Source organism: Oncorhynchus mykiss, chromosome 3, assembly GCF_057628025.1.
Source record: "Oncorhynchus mykiss isolate SJ-2025 chromosome 3, ASM5762802v1, whole genome shotgun sequence".
Taxonomy (NCBI): domain Eukaryota; kingdom Metazoa; phylum Chordata; class Actinopteri; order Salmoniformes; family Salmonidae; genus Oncorhynchus; species Oncorhynchus mykiss.
This window is the reverse complement of record NC_143024.1, coordinates 23728099-23752311: the sequence shown is the minus strand read 5'-3', so window position 1 is coordinate 23752311 and position 24213 is coordinate 23728099. Positions and strand designations below refer to the sequence as shown.

At 47.6% G+C, this 24213-nt stretch overlaps 1 protein-coding gene across 2 annotated transcripts in view; it reads right to left on the bottom strand.

The window, feature by feature from the left end:
* LOC110503596 (protein capicua homolog) overlaps positions 1–24213 on the bottom strand; it is a 62085-nt gene that overhangs the window by 29772 nt on the left and 8100 nt on the right. For both annotated transcript variants that reach the window (XM_036969319.2, XM_036969326.2), the window contains exon 2: positions 16687–20566. In XM_036969319.2, coding sequence (XP_036825214.1) covers positions 16687–20386 — 3700 coding nt within the window. In that variant the 5' untranslated portion in view covers positions 20387–20566. The remainder of the gene's footprint in view (positions 1–16686; positions 20567–24213) is intronic.

Genomic DNA, 24213 nt, shown 5'->3' with positions numbered 1-24213 from the left:
CAAGAACGCTCTAGACAACTTGTAAACAGCCAAACCAACTCTGCTAGGGTGATTAAAATAGGCAGAGTGAGGTGTTCATTCATTTGTGTCTGGAAGTGGCAAGCTAGCCAGTTAGCATGGGTGCAGTTAGCATGGGTGGGGACTACAGAGTGAAGGAAAAGCAGTCAACAAGTGCTCAACATATGTGGGAACTCCTTCAAGACTGTTGGAAAAGCATTCCTCAAGAAGCTGGTTGAGAGAATGCCAAGTGTGCAAAGCTGTCATCAAGGCAAAGGGTGGCTACTTTAAAGAATCTCAAATTTGTATAACACGTTTTTGGTTACAACATGATTCCATATGTGTTATTTCATAGTTTTGATGTCTTCCCTATTATTCTACAATGTAGAAAATAGTACAAATATTTTGGAATGAGTAGGTGTATCCAAACTTTTGACTGGTACTGTATGTTGTTATTAGTTTTTATTTACTGCTGTATCTTTTAATTGTCCAAACACATGGCTGCTTTCCCACTCTATATTGCTATAGAATTTTCACAAATGCCTTACATGAAAATTACCATATTTAAGTGTTCGCTTAGAATAAAAAAAAAAGTGTAATATTCTTCCTGTGGCTGTATATGAACAGATTTTTAAAATAAAATGTCATGTTGCTAAAATGCTGTCGCTTCCACTAAGGTTAGAGTTAGGTTTAGGTTTAGTTAGGTTCACAATTTTAAGAAGATCAATTGTAGAAATAGGCAGGGTTTATGACTTTGTGGCTGTGGTAACTAGTGACAACCCGGTAATGCCTGTGAGACCACACTATCTGTATCTTTGGGCTTTTTGTTATTAAATGCATTAATAATATTTCCAGACAATTCCCTTCCACATTCCAGGAATCATGTCATTTATCCTCTGAGCCTGTAGGGTTATTACAGTGTAATAACATCAACCAGTCATCTAGCATCATCTAATGTAGCCTACTCTCTGATGTTATAACTGCTGCTCAGTGCTCAGCCATGTGTTTTGTGACTCAGCAGTGCATACACACACACAATGTGACTGAATTACAGGAATGCAAAAAAGAGACAGAGTATTGGTAATGAGTAATTAGCAGCATTAGAGAAGCTTAGAGGAACCAACGCCAGTGTCTTTTCCAACTAGACTACTACTCTACTACTTCTTCAACTAATTGCTCCACTACCATTGTGTTTTAAATAGTGGCAGTACAGACAACAGCAGCAGTTCCACATAATGGTAGTCATGAGCATTAGAAGTATTAGAAGTAGCCTAATGGTTGTGGAACGATGAAATACATTTTCACCACCATAAAATCAGATGGTTGGACAATTATTCACTCTATTACAACATGTTATTTAACAACGTGTATGTGACACACACACACACACACACACTGCTATGCGTGGTTGGCACACACACTGGCATGTAAACTGAGTGGTAAATGATTGAGTTGTTTGTGGAGCGTTTCTCTCAGTTTCCGTGTCATTAGTCAGAGACGGAGAGGGGAGGCGAGCAATGATGTCATTTTCCACCATAAAAAGCCCATTCAATCCCAGAAAATGTATTTTCTAAATGATTCCATAGTGCAGCTTAACATCCCCCAGACTGATTTTTAAATGTGTGTGTTTGTATATGTTGAGCACACATATCATGCACACACACAACAAGCACACACGCTTTCTGAGAGATACAAGCACACACGCGTGTACACACATGCACACCTGTACACACATACGCAGTCGCACTTACACACAAACCAGGACTGAGAAAGAAAATGAGTGGTGGAGGTTTTAGAAACAGGGAAAAATGGGTGGGAATAGAAGAGAGGGAGGTAGTATCAGTGTAAAAATAAACTAACAGTCATTCTGTGTAGAGGGGAGGAGAGATGGAGGGAAAACAGAACTTCTCTTATGGGAGGAAGGGTGGAGAGGCCAGAGATGGGGGAGATGGATCTCTGGCACGCTCGCACGCACGCACGCACGCACGCACACACGCACACACGCACACACACACACACACACACACACACACACACACACACACACACACACACACCAACTACTAAGGGCACTGACTGCGACTCATATTACTGGATAAAAGGTTGCCTATAGATGTCTACATATAATTTATCACTAAAAACTGCTGCTAATAGAAAACTCATAACACGTGCAAACATACACACATTATGACAAATTTTGTGTTTTGGCACAGTACATCTACACACTTCTCACTAACAGCTGCAAATACTGTACTTCACAACACACAGTCTAAACTATGACAAATAGTGTGTCTAATACCCTCCAGCACAGTGTACATTTTATTTCAACTATTCTGTTCAATCAGACACAAATACAATAGAGGGAGGGTCTAATCTCCCTCTTCTAGCCAGTCATCTCACAGGGAGCTTTGGGAGCCAGCCAATAAGGTCACGGCGAGCGCTACTAGCTCAGATGAGGCAGATGTTGTTGTCATAGTAAACAACTAACTGTTCCAGAACCACTACTGAAAGACAGACATACAGTATCTGCTCGCAGCTACTGTCAATGACACAACTTAACATCAAAGTATTACCATTTCAAAATGCAATTCTCACATTACATCTGAGATGACTGTCTATTCATTTCATTACAATGATCTAACTATTAATTGATACAACTGCTCAAAATGATAAGTAACTGTTGCATTACTCTTAATGCATAGTTTTATGGAAACTGCCAAACAATATTCCATGTTTAGATCATGAAAGTTTCAGGATAATGAGGTCCATTGACATCAATTACCGTGGAACATGAACCAATTGGACTACATTATCTATGGATGTAATATTTCATCATCATTCTGTATCAGAGACTGTTTCTATGGTCCCATGTACCACTTTTCCAGACCATGTTTTCAGATTTGACATTACTGTACACTCACCGGCCGCTTTATTAGGTACACACATCTAGTACGGGGTAGGACCCCCTTTTGCCTCCACAACAGCCTGAATTATTCACAGTGTTGTACGGTAAGAAATGCCCTTCTGCACACCACTGTTTTAAACAGCTGTTATTTGAGCATGTGTGGCCTTTCCGTTAGCTTGAATGAGTCTGGACATTCTCCTCAGATCTCTCTCATTAACAAGGTGTTTTTCCCACAGAACTGCCGCTCACTGAATGTGTTTTGTTTATCGCACCGTTCTCTGTAAACTCTAGAGACTGTAGTGCGTAAAAATCCCAGGAGGGCAGCTGTTTCTGAGATGCTGGAATCACCATGTGTGGCATCAACAATCATACCACAGCCATAGTATCTTAGATTATGTATCTTGCCCGTTCTAATGTTAGGTAGAACAACAACTAAAGCTCTCTACTCTATACACTCTATATATTAAGTTGCAGGCAGCCACATGATTCGCTGTTCTAATGTAACCTTCTTTGATGGGCTAAATAAGGTCTGTAGAGCTGATGGCATGACCTATGTCATTGTGTGGGATAATATCAGGTTCCACCATGCTCAAATGGTGCAAGCATGGTTTCAGGCCCATCCACAATTTACCACCCTGTACTTACCACCGTACTCTCCTTTCCTAAAACCCGATTGAGGAATCTTTCTCCACATGGAGGTGGAAGGTATATTGTAGGCGCTCTCACGAACATGCCACCCTTCTCCAGGCCATGGATGACGCATGCAATGACATCACGGCAGACCAGTGTCAGGCCTGGATTCGCCATGCCCGAAGATTCTTCCCAAGATGTTTAGCTAATGAAAACATCCATTGTGATGTGGATGAGAACTTTTGGCCAAATCCACAAGACAGGGTTGATGGAAATATAGAAGTACAGTAATCAATCCTTTGTTTTGCTTTTTACGGTAAGCCAGGTGAGGAACACTGCAGGTGATGTTTTACGGTAAGCCAGGTGAGGAACACTGCAGGTGATGTTTTACTGTATTTTTCTTCTTTTTTTGTAGCTAATTATTTTTGCTTTGATTCAAAGAAACCTATGAGTGATTTTATTGTATTTCATCAATAAATGTCATATTTTGTTCACTGATTCCACTGTGTCCACTGTATTCCACTCTATTCTCTTTACTAGTCCTTTTACAGTGATGTATTTATGTGTAGTACCATAATGAAACATGTATCACATATTTTGTACTACAATATTTAATGAATGAACGAACAGTGAAACTATCGGTATCTTGTGTTTGGGTGATCTAAATTAATGTTCCTTTGATATTTCATGATATTGAGATATTTGAACCAATGATTCTGCAAGTGCAAGGTTTCTTTAAAGATATGAATGCACAATGCAATGTTTTGAACATTGGACAGCCTGTGTTACAAGTGATGACCGTTTTGAGTTTTGTGTCTAGAGTTTTGAAAAATGACCACAAGGTTCTGAAATTAGTGCCAAAGGGATTGTAAAAAAAACTGTAAATGAAAAATTCAGGATTTTGTGTTGTTGAAAGATTCACTTTATCAAAATTTAAATGGCAGTAGAAACAGACTTATTCTTTGAAGTGTTCTAATCTGTCATTCATTGTGTTGTCCATTCAGCTGGGATTTTCTCCCCAGTCTCTGAGGGAGTCACTTCTGTCATGGGAATGCCCAAGCCTGTGGCGTTAAGCGAACGGATAAACTAATGGGCATTAGACCCGACCTCGACGAAAAAAGTGAGAGACTACAGCTTTGAAACTGCCCTGAGCTCTGACCATGTCAATACATATAAACCGCTACAGAGAGCGACAGAGGGAGAGAGGGGAGGTTACAGCCCTGTCGCTGAGGGTACACTGTTATTAAACTACACTGAACAAAAATATCAACGCAGGCCACAATCAACAGCCTGATCAACTCTATGCAAAGGAAATGTGTCGCGCTGCATGAGGTAAATGGTGGTCAACATATACTGACTGGTTTTCTGATCCACGTCCCTACCTTTTTTTATTAAAGGTATCTGTGACCAACAGATGCATATCTGTATTCCTAGTCATGTGAAATCCATGGATTTCAAACCAAATGAATGTATTAAATGAACAGATTTTCTTATATGAACTGTAACTCAGTAAAATCTTTCAAATTATTGCATTTTATATTTTTGTTCCGTATATTTTGTGCATAAAGCCTCTACAAGCCTGTTTTTTATGAGTTTATAAATGCTTTCCTAACCCTAAATCATCTACAAGATGATGAAACAGAGATGAATATACATGTATTTTCATGTCTTTCTTTCATTGATCCCTAATAATCTGAACTGTTCCCTCCATATAGTCTGTCGAGACAATTCTAATTAAAGGTGCCACATTTAAAGGGATGGCTTTAGATACATTGAATCAAAACTAAACGAGAAAATCTGTTGAGCGGCAAGTGGGGGGGGGGGGGGGGGGGGGGGGGTTCAGCGGTTGAATAAAATGTATTCCAAACCAAGCCGACAAAGCCTGTTATGTACCTGGCATAAGGTAAGTGTGAATACCAACTACTGAGAGTGTGTAGGAAAGGCGTGTGTAGGAAAGGTATTCATTTCCTGTGTCTGAATTGGGCCCACAGTGATGATATAAAAAGAAAAAGACTACATGGGGGCTTTAACATGTGCAAGTTATACAAGAGTCATTTCGTTTGGTAGACTATGTGATTATGTTTGGTAGGAAAGAATGTTGGGTAGCAACAAATGAAACAGCACGCGGGTGCAGACAGATCACAGAACAACAGGCAGGAAATACAAGAGATTATCAATAGACATTCAAGCCATTAAATTGAGGATAGACTGAACCTAGAATTATGAGATCACTTGGGCTGAATACTCCCCTACCTCTGAGAGACCTAATAGATCACCATGCAGACTTGACTGAATAGTGACAAACCACTAGTCCAGAGGACAAAACGAAAGGACATGGAGAGGAGAGTGTTGAAATTAAAGGGAGAAAATCTTGAAGGAGAGAGACCCCCTCAGCTAAGCTTAACAATCTCCCTCTCCTGTCTCTGATTGGTGGAGCTCTGCACTGTATCTGTGTAGGAGTTTGTTCTCATCGAACCAAAAGCTACATATTGAGGGACTGCATAATACTCTGTGTCTACAGGAATATCTTCACACTGTATGAGGTGTTGATCTGTGCTGCGGGTATGTGTGTCTGTGCGTTTATGTCCAGTTTCTCTGTGGGTGTTTCCTGTTCTCTGACATGAGGCTCTACGTGAAGTCCCTGACTTTCCGCCCCCTCCAACACCCACCCTGACTCCCACTCTCACCTGGCATCACATATAGGGGCACACCACAGTCTCTCTCTCTCGCCTTTCTCCCTCCAACACCCACCCTGACTCCCACTCTCATCTGGCATCACATATAGGGGCACGCCACAGTCTCTCTCTCTCGCCTTTCTCCCTCCAACACCCACCCTGACTCCCACTCTCACCTGGCATCACATATAGGGGCACGCCACAGTCTCTCTCTCTCGCCTTTCTCCCTCCAACACCCACCCTGACTCCCACTCTCATCTGGCATCACATATAGGGGCACGCCACAGTCTCTCTCTCTCGCCTTTCTCCCTCCAACACCCACCCTGACTCCCACTCTCACCTGGCATCACATATAGGGGCACGCCACAGTCTCTCTCTCTCTCCTCTTTCTCCCTCCAACACCCATCCTGACTCCCACTCTCATCTGGCATCACATATAGGGGCACGCCACAGTCTCTCTCTCTCGCCTTTCTCCCTCCAACACCCACTCTCACCTGGCATCACATATAGGGGCACGCCACAGTCTCTCTCTCTCGCCTCTTTCTCCCTCCAACACCCATCCTGACTCCCACTCTCATCTGGCATCACATATAGGGGCACGCCACAGTCTCTCTCTCTCGCCTTTCTCCCTCCAACACCCACCCTGACTCCCACTCTCATCTGGCATCACATATAGGGGCACGCCACAGTCTCTCTCTCTCGCCTTTCTCCCTCCAACACCCACCCTGACTCCCACTCTCACCTGGCATCACATATAGGGGCACGCCACAGTCTCTCTCTCTCGCCTCTTTCTCCCTCCAACACCCATCCTGACTCCCACTCTCATCTGGCATCACATATAGGGGCACGCCACAGTCTCTCTCTCTCGCCTCTTTCTCCCTCCAACACCCATCCTGACTCCCACTCTCATCTGGCATCACATATAGGGGCACGCCACAGTCTCTCTCTCTCGCCTCTTTCTCCCTCCAACACCCACCCTGACTCCCACTCTCACCTGGCATCACATATAGGGGCTCTCGCCTTTCTCCCGCCCACTTTCTCCCACTCCCCAAATCCATCTCTCCCCTCTCTCTCCTTCCACCTACCAATCATTTGCTCTATCCAATTATAACTCGATTCTCCACCCTTCACAGTTACCACGGTAACAGTCATGTTGGGCACAAGTCCACATGTCACTTGTGGAGACCAATGGCCCCCTGAACGCACCACAACACACACCACCCTCCACCTGGCCTCTGTGTCTTCCATAGAGACAGAGCGTTATGATGTCATCTATTCGTGAGTAATCAAATCATGGAATTCGGCTTCTGTAAAAAACAGAACTAGTGTGCGTCATGTCATCCTGAAGCTTTCCTGAGACCATAAGCTGTGTGTGTTTCAGTGTGTGATCCAGCCTGCTCAGACAAATCATGGACATAGGTACAAGAGATGCTCAATGTTCTTCGGTACACACATATCCACCATCGACAGTCGAGCTCTTTGTCGTCTGTTATTTTCAGACACAGGACACATGTGCACTAACATTGAGCATTACCCTGTTCAAGAGCACAGTACTTCTCCTGTTCTCACTCCCTAGCCACTGATCTAGGATCAACTCAACATTGCCAAATCCTAACCTTAACCATTATAGGGGGGAACACACCAAACTGACTCCAGATCAGCGTCTAGGTGCGCCGTCCTCCCCGTCCCTGTTCTGTGGCTGAGATGTAATGTGTGTGTTTGTCCACCTGGAGGCAGTATGAGCCAGCAGATAAAGCACCAGCAGACGGACAGAGCCATGCCAGACAGCCTGGGAAAACACTCGAGCAGGAGAGAGAAGAAGAGAGCGGGAAGAGAGATATTCGACCTCCCTAAAATAAAAACTGCTCTCCTAAAGTAAATCTAAGTCTAACTTAGGCCGGAGAGCACCTGTACTTCAGAGGAACATTAAAAATGTACTTTTTAGACCCCCCCCAAAAAATATATGTTTTATGAAGTACAATAGTGACGCATAAGCCTGCCCTTGTGTATTTGACTATATATACACGGTAATATAACTATCACGATATGAATGAGTGTTAGTCTATCCAGATGTGTGGTAGTCTGTTGCCATGGTCTGGGAGCCAGTGCGGGGCTTTAAGTGTTACGTAAAGGGGGGGGGGGGTTGTTATTCCCGGGTATCTGTATCCGGGTAGACCAGGATGGCGAGAGGGAGAGGAGGAGACTGCAGTCTATGGAGCGAAGGGTTAACATGGAGAATGGGAGCTTTTTGTGGTTTGGAAAAGGCAGAGCGAGACAGAGAAAGGAGAGGGGAAGAGACGGGTCTCCAGTTGCTTTTCCTGAGTGTGTATATAAGTGAGTGCCCTGTGTTGTATGTGTGTGTATAAGTGAGTGCCCTGTGTTGGGTGTGTGTGTATAAGTGAGTGCCCTGTGTTGGGTGTGTGTGTGTGTAAGTGAGTGCCCTGTGTTGGGTGTGTGTGTGTAAGTGAGTGCCCTGTGTTGGGTGTGTGTGTATAAGTGAGTGCCCTGTGTTGGGTGTGCGTGGCGTGCCCCGTGCTGCATCTGTGTGTGTGTTTGTGCCTGGCCGGCCCCAGTGGTGGGTGTGTGTGTGCCCGCCTGCTGTTGGGTAGATGTGTGTGAAGGTGCTAAGCCCAGTCAGGCTGGCTGTGAAGCACCGACTATCCAGATTTCACCTCATAATCACAGAGAAAGCTGGAGTTTCCATTTGGCTCTGAGTAACTAACAGGGTCTACTAACTAACACAGGGCTGAGAAGTTAGTTCTAATATACTCTGTATGAAGCACACACCAACCACACGCACAGTCCTAACCTCACTACAAAAGGTTCATTCATGCTACATACAGTAGATTTGTATTCCAGAAAGTAACAGCATAACCTTGTTTGACCGGGCCTGGCCAGAACTAGGCTACTGCTGTAGGTGGTCACTTTAAAGGTGGAGCACATAGCCTAACTAGAATAAGAAGTGAAACCGTTGATTTGAATTATTTAGAGAACAGTCAGATTCTGAAATCAAAATGTTAGAGTAGGCGTGTCAAAATGTAATGTAGAGGCCTAAGTTGTTTATCAGAGTACTATTTATGCGTCCATGTTGTTCCATATGATGTACAGCAAATTGCCCTTAGCAGGTAATAAAGCCTGAGAAAAACACAGTTGCCATGACTTTGTGTGATGTGTATTTCGTGCTAGGTTCTGTGGTAACATTAACAGTACAAACATGCAAATAAAGATTTGACCCGAGCACTTCAAAGTCAACTACAAATCAATTTAGAGAGCAAAACATCATATTTTTGTCTTGTGTCCATGTTCAAATGTTAACTAAAATGTCAGAGATGAACCGAAAGAGGCAGGACTATGTCTTTCCACTTCCACTGACTGCGAAGGGAAGGGGAACTGCGTAGCGCCAGCTTCTATTTGTACTGCATGTTGTGTGCGTGTACATCGGTGTATGGGAGTGTTTGCTTTGTTGCCATGGCAACAGACGTTTTGGCACGTACACATCATTTCCGGTGTTCGATGATTGATGCGTGGTTGCACACACACACACACTACTTACAATGCATCATGCACATATTACATACTTTTCCCTTTCATCCTCTCTCCCTCCACCTCATCCTTTTCTCACATAGTCTCTCAATGGTTCTATCAATTTTACAGCACTACCCTCTGCTCTGACATTGACCCTCTTACTCTCTTTATAAAATGAACTTTGAGTTACAAACACACATGCAGTCCCTGAATCCAGAGTTCCGTCTGAGTTTGAGAGTGGTTACATTTCCCAGCCACATCCCTCAGTTCACCAAACCGAATGGCAGGGCTACTGTTAGGCTGAAACACAAATCCCAGACTGTGACTTTGAAGTGTGTGTGACGATAATAAACATGAATAAATGGAACATTGTATTGGATGGGTGGAAGGAGGAGTGGAAACAGGGGAAGGAAGCTGCAGAAAACTCATCCTTCTGTCTCACTTCTTCAACAGAGTTCAATCTAATTTACCTGACTCACTCCTCCTCCTCCCTTCTCTCTCACATCTCACCTCTAGCCAAAGCTGGAGGTCTACCAACTAACTCAATTGTACAGCCATTCAGTAGAGAATGGAGGGAAGGGGGTGCTGGAATCATCTTATAAGTGACCTGCCCAGTGTGAAAGTACATGATGTTATAAAAAATATATATAAACGCAACATGCAGTTTCATGAGCTGAAATAAAAGATCCCTAAAATGTACCATACGCGCAAAAATATGATTTCTCTCAAATTTGGTGTCCAAATGTGTTTACATCCCTGTCAGTGAGCATTTCTGCTTTGCCAAGATAATCCAAATCAAGAAGCTGATTAAACAGCATGATCATTACATAGTTGCACCTTGACCTGGGGACAATAAAAGGCCACTTCTAAAATGTGCAGTTTTGTCAATTGGCATACTGACTGCAGGAATGGCCACCAGAGCTGTTACCAGAGAATTTAATGTCAATTTCTCTACCATAAGCCGCCTTGTTTTAGATAATTTGGCAGTAGGTCCAACCGGCCTCACAACCGCAGACCACGTGTAACCATGCCAGCCCAGGAACTCCACATCCAGCCTCTTTACCTGCGGGACCGTCTGAGGCCAGACACCCGGACAGCTGATGAAACTGAGGAGTATTTCTGTCTGCAATAAAGCTCTTTTGTGGGAAAAGCTAATTCTAATTGGCTGGGCCTGGTTCCCAGATTATGGCCTAATGACTGATTTCCTTATATGAATCTGACTGATTTCCTTATATGAACTGTAACTCAGTAAAGTCGTTGAAATAGTTCCATGTTGCGTTTATATTTCTGTTCAGTGTATACAGTTGAAGTCGGAAGTTTACATACACTTAGGTTGGAGTCATTAAAACTTGTTTTTCAACCACCCCACAAATTTCTTGTTAAAAAACTATAGTTGTGGCAAGTCGGTTAGGACATCTACTTTGTACATGACATAAGTAATTTTTCCAACAATTGTTTACAGACAGATTATTTCATTTATAATTCACTGTATCACAATTCCAGTGGGTTAGAAGTTGACATACACTAAGTTGACTGTGCCTTTAAACAGCTTGGAAAATTCCAGAAAATGATGTCATGACTTTAGAAGCTTCTGATAGGCTAATTGACATCATTTGAGTCAATTGGAGGTGTACCTGTGGATGTATTTCAAGGCCTACCTTCAAACTCAGTGCCTCTTAGCTTGACATCATGGGAAAATCAAAAGAAATCAGCCAAAACCTCAGAAAAAAAATTGTAGACCTCCACAAGTCTGGTTCATCCTTGGGAGCAATTTCCAAACGCCTGAAGGTGTACAAAAATAGTATGCAAGTATAAACACCGTGGGACCACGCAGCCGTCATACTGCACAGGAAGGAGACGCGTTCGGTCTCCTAGAGATGAACGTACTTTGGTGTGAAAAGTGCAAATCAATCCCAGAACATCAGCAAAGGACCTTGTGAAGATGCTGGAGGAAACAGGTTAAAAAAGGTATCTATATCCACAGTAAAACGAGTCTTATATCGACATAACCTGAAAGGCCGCTCAGCAAGGAAGAAGCCACTGCTCCAAAACCGCCGTTAAAAAGCCAGACAACAGTTTGCAACTGCACATGGGGACAAAGATCGTACTTTTTGGAGAAATGTCCTCTGGTCTGATGAAACAAAAATAGAACTGTTTGGCTATAATGACCATTGTTATGTTTGGAGTTAAAAGGGGAGGCTTGCAAGCTGAAGAACACCATCCCAATGGTGAAGCACGGGGGTGGCAGCATCATGTTGTGGGGGTGCTTTGCTGCAGGAGGGACTGGTGCACTTCACAAAATAGATGGCATCATGAGGCAGGGAAATTACGTGGATATATTGAAGCAACATCTCAAAACATCAGTCAGGAAGTTAATGCTTGGTCACAAATGGATCTTCCAAATGGACAATGACCCCAAGCATACTTCCAAAGTTGTGGCAAAATGGCTTAAAACCTGTTATGGCCTAGGGGAACTCCCCATTCAGCTGAAAAGGTGGTGCGGGAATTAAAAAATATTATTTAGAAATATTTAACTTTCACACATTAACAAGTCCAATACAGCAAATGAAATATAAACATCTTGTTAATCTACCCATCATGTCCGATTTTTAAAATGTTTTACAGCGAAAACACAACATATATTTATGTTAGACCACCACCAAATCAACAAAAAAAAACAGCAATTTTTCCCAGCCAAAGATAGGAGTCATAAAAGCAGAATTAGAGAAAATGAATCACTAACCTTTGATAATCTTCATCAGATGACACTCATATGACATGTTACACAATACATTTATGTTTTGTTCGATAATATGCACATTTATATCAACAAATCTGGGTTTACATTGACGCCATGTTCAGAAATGCCTCCAAAATATCCAGAGTAATTACAGAGTGCTACGCCAGATAACAGAAATACTCATCATAAACTTTGACGAAAGATACGTTCTACACATAATTACAGATACACTGGTTCTTAATGCAACCGCTGTGTCAGATTTTTTTAAACGTTACGAAAAAAGCCTACCATGCAATAATCTGAGACGGCGCTCAGACGTAAATATATTTCTCTGCCATGTTGGAGTCAACAGAAATACGAAATTACATCATAAATATTCTCTTACCTTTGATGATCTTTCATCAGAATGCAGTTCCACAATAAATCGTTGTTTTGTTCCATAATGTCCAATATGCTGCATTTGCTAGCACTTTCAGCTCACGTGCCCAAAAGCTGACGCTGGTCCAGGAGAACTCGGACGAAAACTTAAAAAATATATATTCCAGGTCGAATAAACTGGTCAAACTAAGTAGAGAATCAATCTTCAGGATGTTATTTTCATATATATCCAATAACGTTCCAACCGGAACATACATTTTCATCTGCAGCCAAATGGAACGATGGTGATATCAACAGACGAACGCGCAACAGGCAAATTGCATTCTGCCAGGACAGTGACTCATTCCCCTCCCATTCGGTCAAAGTTCACACCAGAGGCTCCATTCCACGTTCTACTGAATGAGGACATCTAGTGGAAGGCGTAGGAAGTGCTAACAGATCCATATCTTATTTGGAAGTGAAGAGGCGATGACTTAAAATTAGACCCGCATTCAGAATTTCACTTCCTGTTTTGAAGATTCCCTGCCCTATGAGTTCTGTTATACTCACAGACATAATTCAAACAGTTTTAGATACTTCAGAGTGTTTCCTATCCAATAGTAATAACAATATGCATATATTAGCAATCTAGGACAGAGTAGGATGCAGTTCACTATGGGCACACAATTCGTCCAAAGTGAAAATACTGTCCCGACTTCAACTGTATAATGTCACTTTTATCTGCAATATGTTAGGCTATTATTTGTTGTGTGTGTGTAGCAGTTTTACACTTAAAGCTCATCGTAACTACGCAGTAAGCACACACACTTCTCCCTAGTTTCTCTCTGACAACCACATGCACAAACAAGAACTCACACCCTCTTTCTCTCAAGAGAGAAAAAACACCCACATACACTTGTCTCGCAAAGACAGACAAATAGCTAGACCTACAACACATACAATCACACACACACTGAATACAACAATAGGCCATCTAAATGTCATACCACTGCTCCAGCGCAGATGGAGAAATGTTGATTCATTGTTTATTGATCACATACAGAGACACACAGAGAGAAAGAGAACACACACACACACAGAGATACACAGAGAGACACACACACACAGAGACACGCAGAGTGAAAGAGAACACACACACACACACAGAGATACACAGAGAGACACACACACACAGAGACACGCAGAGAGAAAGAGAGCCCACACAGGAGCTTGAAGCACAGAGGATTCTTTACACACCCACATGCACTCTGGCACTGTAACGTGCACATGCAAACACACACAACTCTAAAATGGACGAGCCCAATGCAACTCACTCAAAAAGAACTCCCAGACCTTATTTTACCCCTTCATACTATACAACATGACACAGAGACACACACACACGCTCAAACACACACACAATGCGTCATTGATAATTGGCGTGAGTAGATAATAGCCTTTGGGGAAAGGCAGCTAACCAAACCATCGCTCCGTCTCTTTAGAGACACACACACACGCACGCACGCAAACACACACACGCAAACACACACACGCAAACACACACACACACACACACACACACACACACACACACACACACACACACACACACACACACACACACACACACACACACCCACCCACCCACCCACGGTTCTCCTGTGGGATTACCTCCTGTCAATACTGTCCTATTGTTTATTAGATAAACTGACACACACACCAGAACACACACACAGCAGAATGATAGAATTGACCGTACTGGTGCAGTGGTAGCCTATCCTAACTGGGACTGTACCCCTTCTTACAGTCAGACGGCACTGCAGAGATGGGCCTGAGAGGATTCATGTCAGTAGCATTCTCTCAAAGACAAAACACCAAATGTCATTCATCCTCCCATCCTCTCTTTCAGAGGCTTCCCCACTCTCTATCTAAACCCAGTCTCAAACAATGATGACACGCACACACCCAGCGAGAGATGGGGGAAACGGTCCGTATGTGGCCTACATTACATACAGTATATCCTGTATTTTATACCCATTTAAACTGAACTGATTTCCCGACTCTGACCCAACAGTCACCGACCAGCCCTTCCTTGTTACTGTAAGAACTGGGTCAGTGCTATCCCTAACCTAACCTTAATCCCTACTGTTACCCTAAACCCTAACCCCTACTGTTACCCTAATCTTAATCCCTACTGTTACCCTAAACCCTAACCCCTACTGTTACCCTAAACCCTAACCCCTACTGTTACCCTAAACCCTAACCCCTACTGTTACCCTAAACCCTAACCCCTCCTGTTACCCTAAACCCTAACCTTAATCCCTCCTGTTACCCTAAACCCTAACCCCTACTGTTACCCTAAACCCTAACCTTAATCCCTACTGTTACCCTAACCCCTACTGTTACCCTAAACCCTAACCCCTACTGTTACCCTAAACCCTAACCCCTACTGTTACCCTAAACCCTAACCCCTACTGTTACCCTAAACCCTAACCCCTACTGTTACCCTAAACCCTAACCTTAATCCCTACTGTTACCCTAAACCCTAACCCTTACTGTTACCCTAAACCCTAACCCCTACTGTTACCCTAAACCCTACTGTTACCCTAAACCCTAACCCCTACTGTTACCCTAAACCCTAATCCCGACTGTTACCCTAAACCCTAACCCCTACTGTTACCCTAAACCCTAACCCCTACTGTTACCCTAAACCCTAACCCCTACTGTTACCCTAAACCCTAACCCCTACTGTTACCCTAAACCCTAACCCCTACTGTTACCCTAAACCCTAACCCCTACTGTTACCCTAACCTAAAGTATTTTAAAATGCCAACTTCAATGGGGTAGGGAGGTCCCAAGGAGCAAGGAAAGCACGGACTGTAAGCCCTGCTGAACAGACCAGACATCCCAGTACCCTCCCTTCACTAAAATGTCACTTAACTCATTCTGTTTGACGAGTGAAACGACCTGTCCAGAAGTCAATCCCTGTTCCTTAAATATGAATTTGGTGGAAAATGAAACTAGGTAACCATTTTCACGCTGCTGCTACAACAAACAGTGCATTCACGTTTCGAAAGCTCTTCCATTTCACGATGCCAACCTAGGTCCTCGCCTGGAGTTAAACACAATAATCAAAGCCTAGTAGTCACATTAAATAATCAGAACATTATAATCATAGCATATCTCACCCCCCTTATCCCGCTCCCTGTTTCTCTGCCCAAAACTCATCCCTCTCAGTTCCTCTACCCCATCTCATCCCTCCCCCTGTTCCTCTACCCCATCTCATCCCTCCCCCTGTTCCTCTACCCCATCTCATCCCTCCCCCTGTTCCTCTACCCCATCTCATCCCTCCCCCTGTTCCTCTACCCCATCTCATCCCTCCCCTGTACCTCTACCCCATCTCATCCCTCCCCCTGTTCCTCTACCCCATCTCATCCCTCCCCCTGTTCCTCTACCCCATCTCATCCCTCCCCCTGTACCTCTACCCCATCTCAGCCCTCCCCTGTTCCTCGACCCCATCTCATCCCTCCCTCTGTTCCTCTACCCCATCTCATCCCTCCCCCTGTTCCTCTACCCCATCTCATCCCTCCCCCTGTTCCTCTACCCCATCTCATCCCTCCTCCTGTTCCTCTACCCCATCTCATCCCTCCCCTGTTCCTCTACCCCATCTCATCCCTCCCCCTGTACCTCGACCCCATCTCATCCCTCCCCCTGTTCCTCTACCCCATCTCATCCCTCCCCTGTACCTCTACCCCATCTCATCCCTCCCCTGTACCTCTACCCCATCTCATCCCTCCCCCTGTACCTCTACCCCATCTCATCCCTTCATGTCCAGGCTGTCTCCCAGTGTGTCTCACCTGTCCCGGGGCGTCCCATGATGATGTCTTTGCATGGTGTGGGGTGCAGGTTCTCTGCAGGCAGTATGAGGGGCAGCAGGGCTGTAGGAGAGGGGTGACAGGCCACTGGCTGCTGAACCTCCCCCCCAAACGAGCCTGTCCTCTCCGTCCTACCCCGCCCTTCCCCTGGGCTGGCTGGGTTGGTGAGGGGGGGTCCCGAAGAGGGGGGCGTGATGGAGATGCAAGCCAAAGTGGGGTAACCGGGGGTGACGGAGGTCAGGGAGGGCGAGGCGGATGACACCAGCACTAGGGTGGGGGTGGGGCTCTGGAGGAGGACGGTGCCGTTGGTTGCCGCGGCAGCAGCAGCGTTGATGGGTACAGGGACTTGGAGAGTGGAGACAGGCTGGGGAGTAACGCTGTTAAGACTCTTAGGCTCACCTACTCCCCCCCCCCCACGGCCTAACGGACGCTCTGTGAACTTGGCCAGAGGAACCTCCGGGTTCCGCACGATCACTGGAGAGTCCCGCAAGGCCTGCTGGGATGTGGGGTGGAAACGGCAGGGGCCTGAGTCTGGAGGGGAGGGGGGAGTTGGGGACACCAGGAGGGGAGGGGGGGAGGTGGCGGGGGAGGAGGGGGGCCGGCTGGTTGGTGTGCTCAGCCCTCGGGGACCGGAGAAGGTGGGTGTGTAAGCGTGGGTGTGTGCTGGGGTCTGGGGGGAGAGGACGGGGAACGAGGCAGGGTTCAGGTCCCCCTGCTCCAGCTCAGGTTTGGGGGGGTAGTCGTGGTGGGGGTGGGAGGAGGGAGGAGGGGGAACGTCTGTTTTGCGTTTGCTAGGGCTCATGGGGACAGTGAAGGTCAGGTTAGTGTGGAAGGACGGCTGGACCCCTGAGGTATGCCTCTCCCTCTCTGCCCCCCCAGGGGTGCCCAACTTTCCCCCTGTGGCACTGGGGTGTCTGTGTCTGCGAGGAGGGGGGAGGACGGAGGAGGCGGTGATGGGGGAGAAGTTGGCGGGACGGAATCCGAAGAGGGGGGAGGGTGAGGGAGAAGGGGCAGGGGAGAAAGGGGACTGGTTGGAGATTGGGGAGAAGGAGGGGGTCCCAGAGTGAGAGCTGCCCAGAGACACCAGCATGGTTGCTGCCTCACACTCGTCAAAGTCAAACCTGGAGAAGTCATGGGGTAGGAGGGAGGGCAGCACCAGCCGAGGGCGGGAGTCTCCTCTACTGCTGGCCTCGCTGCTGTCTCTGGACGTCTCATCCCAGTCAAACCCACGCAGGTCTGAGGGGGTGACCGTCCCCGAACTGCTCCCCCCTTCTCCTCTCCCCCTGTCCCTCTCTCCCCCTCCCTCCATCTCTTTAGTTCTCATGGAGAGGTGCCGTGAGCAGTAGCCTCGTCTCTGGGACTCCTTCATACAGCCCTCTCTGGAACAGAGGCGTCTCCACTGCTTGCCGTTGAACTTCTTGCGGATACCGTTAGGGGTGCACACCACGTCCCCCTTCTTGTACTTCTGCAGGGCGGCCAACAGGGGGGTGCGGGAGCGCGAGGAGGAGGCTGAGGAGGAGGTAGACCCCCCTCCAGGGGTAGGGGTGGGGATCTGGGAGGGGGTCTTGTCCAGGGGGACCAGGGTGCTCTTGGAAGGGGGTAGGTGTGGTGGGGGGGTCATGCCCAGGGCCTCAGGGCCAGGCAAGGTGAGGGAGGACAGGTGAGAGCCCAGTGGCGTGCCCAGGCCCTGGACCAGGTGTTGGGAGGAGGGGTAGCTGTGCCCCCCGAGGAGGGGCTTGGAGAGGATGTGGCGATGCTGGGTGCCCATAGTGAACCTAGACATCTCCATGTCCTCCTCTGGTGTTTGGGGCTGTTTCTGTCTCTCTTGTTCCCGCTCTTGTTCTATCTCTCTGTCAGGGTAACCCTCTCCAGTGATGGTGACAACGCTGGTCGTTACCAACGAGGAGGGGTGGGGCGGGACGTTTCCATAGTGATGCCCCCCCACCACCCCATCTGGAGAGAAGCTATGCACCAACCTCACCCCCCCTCCCATCGGCCCACCCAGCGCCATCCCAATACTCAGCTGGCACACCTCCCTCTCCACCTCCATCTCCTCCCTCCTCTCCCTCTCCTCCCTCTCTCTCTCCCTCTCCCTTTCGCTCCCCCCTGGGTGAGGCATTTCCCAGGGGGGAGTCAGCAGCCTCAGGCTCTGTCTGGACACCCATACAGCCTGGGCCTGCGCCCTCCCCCTCTTCTCCTCCATCCCTCCCTCCTCCTCCCTCCCTCCATTCTCCAGCGCCTCTAGATCCTCACACAGTAGCACCCTGTAGGGGAACGACACGGCAGGGTGGGGGTCTACCTGGGACAGCACCCCTTCTCTGTATAGCTGAGGTGTCCCCTGTTCACCCCCATCTCGCCCCCCTCCCCCTCTGAAAGGCACACATACGCGTGTCCCGATGGCCACGGACGCCGTGCCGGGTGGAGGGGCGTCCAGGATGAACTCCACGCTCGTCTCCTCCCCCCCCGAGTGTGCGGTCCCCCCCTGAAAGGGGTAACAGAGTATCCCCTCCTCCCCCTGCAGCTGGATATCAGCGCTGCCCCCACTCACCCGCCGCACCACCCCAGCCCTGAACATAGGAGACAGGGGTCCATCCCTCTCTCTCTCCCTCCCACCTTGCTCTCCGTTAAGTCTGTCTCTCCCTCGACAGCGGGCTAGAACTCTCTGGTTCTTCAGGCCTTTGGCCAGGGCATCCGCCCCGGACAGACTGCCCTGGTAGGGGGCTCTAGCAGGGCTGGTACTGGGCTGGGAGTTCACCTCCAGATCGTGCTCGCTGGCTGTATCCGTGGATACGGAGCGCACTGAGTTAGGGGCACCCTCTGCCTCTGTCTCCCCACCCTGGGGGTCTCTCTCTCTTTCCTGGGGGGCCACACTGCCATTGTTGGGCCCTATGGAGGCCCCTGTCATCCCCTGTTCCCCCGGGCCATGGCTGTGGCTGCTAGCGGCTACCCTCCTCTCCTCATTGGACACACTGGGGGCTAATGAGTGGCTGACTGAGCTGCTACTATGGCTGTTACTAATGCTGTTAATACCATTAATAGTAGTGTTTGTCCTACTACTGTTACTAATGGTATTACTATTGTTATTACTGTTAGTACTACTGCTGTTGATGATGTTAATACTACTGCTAGTACTACTGTAGTTACTGTGGCTGTTGTGCATGGGGGCAGGGGTGAAGGTGAGGCTGGGCGTGTTGCTACCAGCATAGTGTTCAGCAATGTACTTCTTCTTGGGGACTCTGGCCTTGAAGGTGGCTGTTTTTCTACTGGACATGGAGGTAGGGCTGGGACTGGTAGTGGGGGTGGGGATGGTGAGGGTGTTGTTATGGGAGGAAGTGGGGGTACTGTTAGGCCCCCCTGGTTTCCCCCCAACCCCCCCTCTGCTGTCCTTGGTCTTCTCTTTAACTTCAGGTTGCCTTGGCGGCACCTGCTCTCTAGGCCCCTCCTTCTTTGGGGTCTCGCTGCCTCTGATTGGCTCCTGCTGAGAGCTTTCAGAGGAGGTTGTGGATTGTTTCCGTGGCAAGTGGGCGGGGGTCGTGGATTGAGGCTGTCCGTCTTGGTTCTCCTTCCTGAGTTTGTTCCTGTTGTCCCTCTCTGGGGGGGTCTCTGTCGCCCCTCTCTTCTTCCCCCCTTTGGCCCGCGTGTAGGGGGGAGAGCATCCCCTCTGTCTCTTTAGTGGCTTCATCTCTTCACCTCGTCTTTTCCTTTCTGCCTTTATACTCTGTGGGGTGAGTGCTGACGGTTGCTCTCCTTTCTTTGGCTCGTCTTGTTTCTTCTTCTTCTTTCTGTTCCGTTCGCCCCCTGGTCTTCTGCTCTCTTTTTCACTGCCCCTTTTCCTTCCTTGTTCTTTTCTCTGAAATTCAGACTAAAAACAGAGAGAGAGAGAGAGAGAGAGAGAGAGAGAGAAAGAGAAAGAGAAAGAGAAAGAGAAAGAGAAAGAGAGAGAGAGAGAGAGAGAGAGAGAGAGAGAGAGAGAGAGAGAGAGAGAGAGAGAGAGAGAGAGAGAGAGGGAGAGAGAGAGAGAGAGAGAGAGAGAGAGAGAGAGAGAGAGAGGGAGAGGGCAGGTGGTAATTTATTATTGTCATCATCAAAAATGGCTGAGATTACAAAATGATGTCATACCTGGAAGTGTACTGCACTGAATGACTTCCCACCGACCGGCTCATAACACCACCATTCACCTCCATGTAATCCACTAAAGTGTGTGCATGTGCATGTGCATGCGAGTCCTGGATATACATTCATGTTGACTGAATTTGAGGAAGTAAAGAGTGTTGATGATTCCCACTCCAGCTAATGACGATCTTTCAAAGGCCACAGTTCCTAACATTTGTGGATGAGCCTCCACCAGCTAAACAGAGCTTTTACAGATGTAACATCATTGAGGTTAAACTAGAAACTGAACACGTATTATTTAATACATTAGCTTGGTCACTATGACTCAATACATATGGTTTTACATCTGAGCACTTCTCTTGTATTACAAACTAACACACTCACTCACTTACTCACTCACACGCACACACAATCCAGGTTGTGCAGTTCAATGCGACATGTGTGTGCCTGGGCTCACATTTACACATCAGGTAAAAACACACACACCAATACATGGGGCATAAACAGGTATTTTTTTAACTCCCATCAGACAGTGGTGGTATATGGTGGGCAGGGTGAGATCACTCACACACAGGGGCCGAGGGCTGATTACACACAGAGACGGCTACACACGGCAGAGAGAGAGAGAGAGAGAGAGAGAGAGAGAGAGAGAGAGAGAGAGAGAGAGAGAGAGAGAGAGAGAACAGAGGGAGAGATGGAACAGAGAGCGAGAGAGAGAGAGAAGAGTAAGCCAGCTGTACAATAGGTCTGCCTTTCCCATATAGAGTCATAGGGATTTTCCACACTCATTTTAGCACACCCGGCCCTACTCTCTCTTTCACTCTCTCTCTCTTTTATGTCTCCTTGTCTCTTTTTCGTACTGGCAAACACAGACACACATTTTGAATAATCTGGCATGGTTTAATGTGCTCATATTGGGAAAATTTTAACCCTGGCACACGGTCAGGCACACTATTCAGTGATGCGCAAAACAAAATAGACAAAAACAGTCACACACACACACACACACACGCACACACACAGAGGCAAACACACACACAGAGGCAAACACACACACAGAGGCAAACACACACACGGATGTAAACACGCACACATTTCTCGGAGACGAAGTGAGGTTTAGGCTAATGGGAGAATTCTTCAACAGTCATTTTAAGACACACCGTGTTTTAACTGTTTGTTGCTAAAAACGAATCACACACGTACACAACCCACATACACAACCCACGTACACAACCCACGTACACAACCCACGTACACAACCCACATACACAACCCACGTACACAACCCACATACACAACCCACATACACAACCCACATACACAACCCACGTACACAACCTACGTACAAAACCCACGTACACAACCCACGTACACAACCCACGTACACAACCCACATACACAACCCACGTACACAACCTACATACACAACCCATGCTTCCTGTTGTACACCCTAACCTCTTTAGTATTTAGTTTAATATCACTTCCTATGAGGCTGTTAGAAACTCCCTCAGCCTGTCCCACACTCTCAGGCCCCTGGTCGTCCCATTACGGGTTTTGGCCCTTTCTCTCCCTTCGGCTCAAATAACCGGATAGCCTGATTCATTTATTAGAATGACACCTGGCCTGAAAGTAGAGCAATTATGGTTACGTTGTGAGGAAAACCTCCTGTCCCTAGTTGTGGTGAGTGTAGGGACGTTGTGAGGAAAACCTCCTGTCCCTAGTTGTGGTGGGTGTCACGTTGTGAAGAAAACCTCCTGTCCCTAGTTGTGGTGAGTGTAGGGACGTTGTGAGGAAAACCTCCTGGCCCCTAGTTGTGTTGAGTGTAGGGACGTTGTGAGGAAAACCTCCTGTCCCTAGTTGTGGTGAGTGTAGGGACGTGGTGAGGAAAACCTCCTGTCCCTAGTTGTGGTGAGTGTAGGGACGTGGTGAGTGTAGGGACGTGGTGAGGAAAACCTCCTGTCCCTAGTTGTGGTGAGTGTAGGGACGTTGTGAGGAAAACCTCCTGTCCCTAGTTGTAGTGGGTGTAGGGACGTTGTGAGGAAAACCTCCTGTCCCCTAGTTGTGGTGGGTGTAGGGACGTTGTGAGGAAAACCTCCTGTCCCTAGTTGTGGTGGGTGTAGGGACGTTGTGAGGAAAACCTCCTGTCTCCTAGTTGTGGTGGGTGTAGGGACGTTGTGAGGAAAACCTCCTGTCCCTAGTTGTGGTGGGTGTAGGGACGTTGTGAGGAAAACCTCCTGTCCCTAGTTGTGGTGGGTGTAGGGACGTTGTGAGGAAAACCTCCTGTCCCTAGTTGTGGTGAGTGTAGGGACGTTGTGAGGAAAACCTCCTGTCCCTAGTTGTGGTGAGTGTAGGGACGTGGTGAGTGTAGGGACGTGGTGAGTGTAGGGATGTGGTGAGTGTAGGGACGTGGTGAGTGTAGGGAGGTGGTGAGGAAAACCTCCTGTCCCTAGTTGTGGTGAGTGTAGGGAGGTGGTGAGTGTAGGGAGGTGGTGAGTGTAGGGAGGTGGTGAGTGTAGGGAGGTGGTGAGTGTAGGGAGGTGGTGAGTGTAGGGAGGTGGTGAGTGTAGGGACGTGGTGAGGGTAGGGAGGTGGTGAGTGTAGGGAGGTGGTGAGTGTAGGGACGTGGTGAGTGTAGGGACGTGGTGAGTGTAGGGACGTGGTGAGTGTAGGGAGGTGGTGAGTGTAGGGAGGTGGTGAGTGTAGGGAGGTGGCGAGTGTAGGGACGTGGTGAGTGTAGGGACGTAGTGAGTGTAGGGACGTGGCGAGTGTAGGGAGGTGGCGAGTGTAGGGAGGTGGTGAGTGTAGGGAGGTGGTGAGTGTAGGGAGGTGGTGAGTGTAGGGAGGTGGTGAGTGTAGGGATGTGGCGAGTGTAGGGAGGTGGCGAGTGTAGGGATGTGGTGAGTGTAGGGAGGTGGTGAGTGTAGGGACGTGGTGAGTGTAGGGACGTGGTGAGTGTAGGGAGGTGGCGAGTGTAGTGACGTGTTGAGTGTAGGGACGTGGTGAGTGTAGGGACGTGGTGAGTGTAGGGACGTGGTGAGTGTAGGGACGTGGTGAGTGTAGGGAGGTGGCGAGTGTAGGGAGGTGGCGAGTGTAGGGACGTGGTGAGTGTAGGGAGGTGGTGAGTGTAGGGACGTGGTGAGTGTAGGGACGTGGTGAGTGTAGGGAGGTGGCGAGTGTAGTGACGTGTTGAGTGTAGGGACGTGGTGAGTGTAGGGACGTGGTGAGTGTAGGGACGTGGTGAGTGTAGGGATGTGGTGAGTGTAGGGAGGTGGTGAGTGTAGGGAGGTGGTGAGTGTAGGGACGTGGTGAGTGTAGGGACGTGGTGAGTGTAGGGACGTGGTGAGTGTAGGGACGTGGTGAGTGTAGGGAGGTGGCGAGTGTAGGGACGTGGTGAGT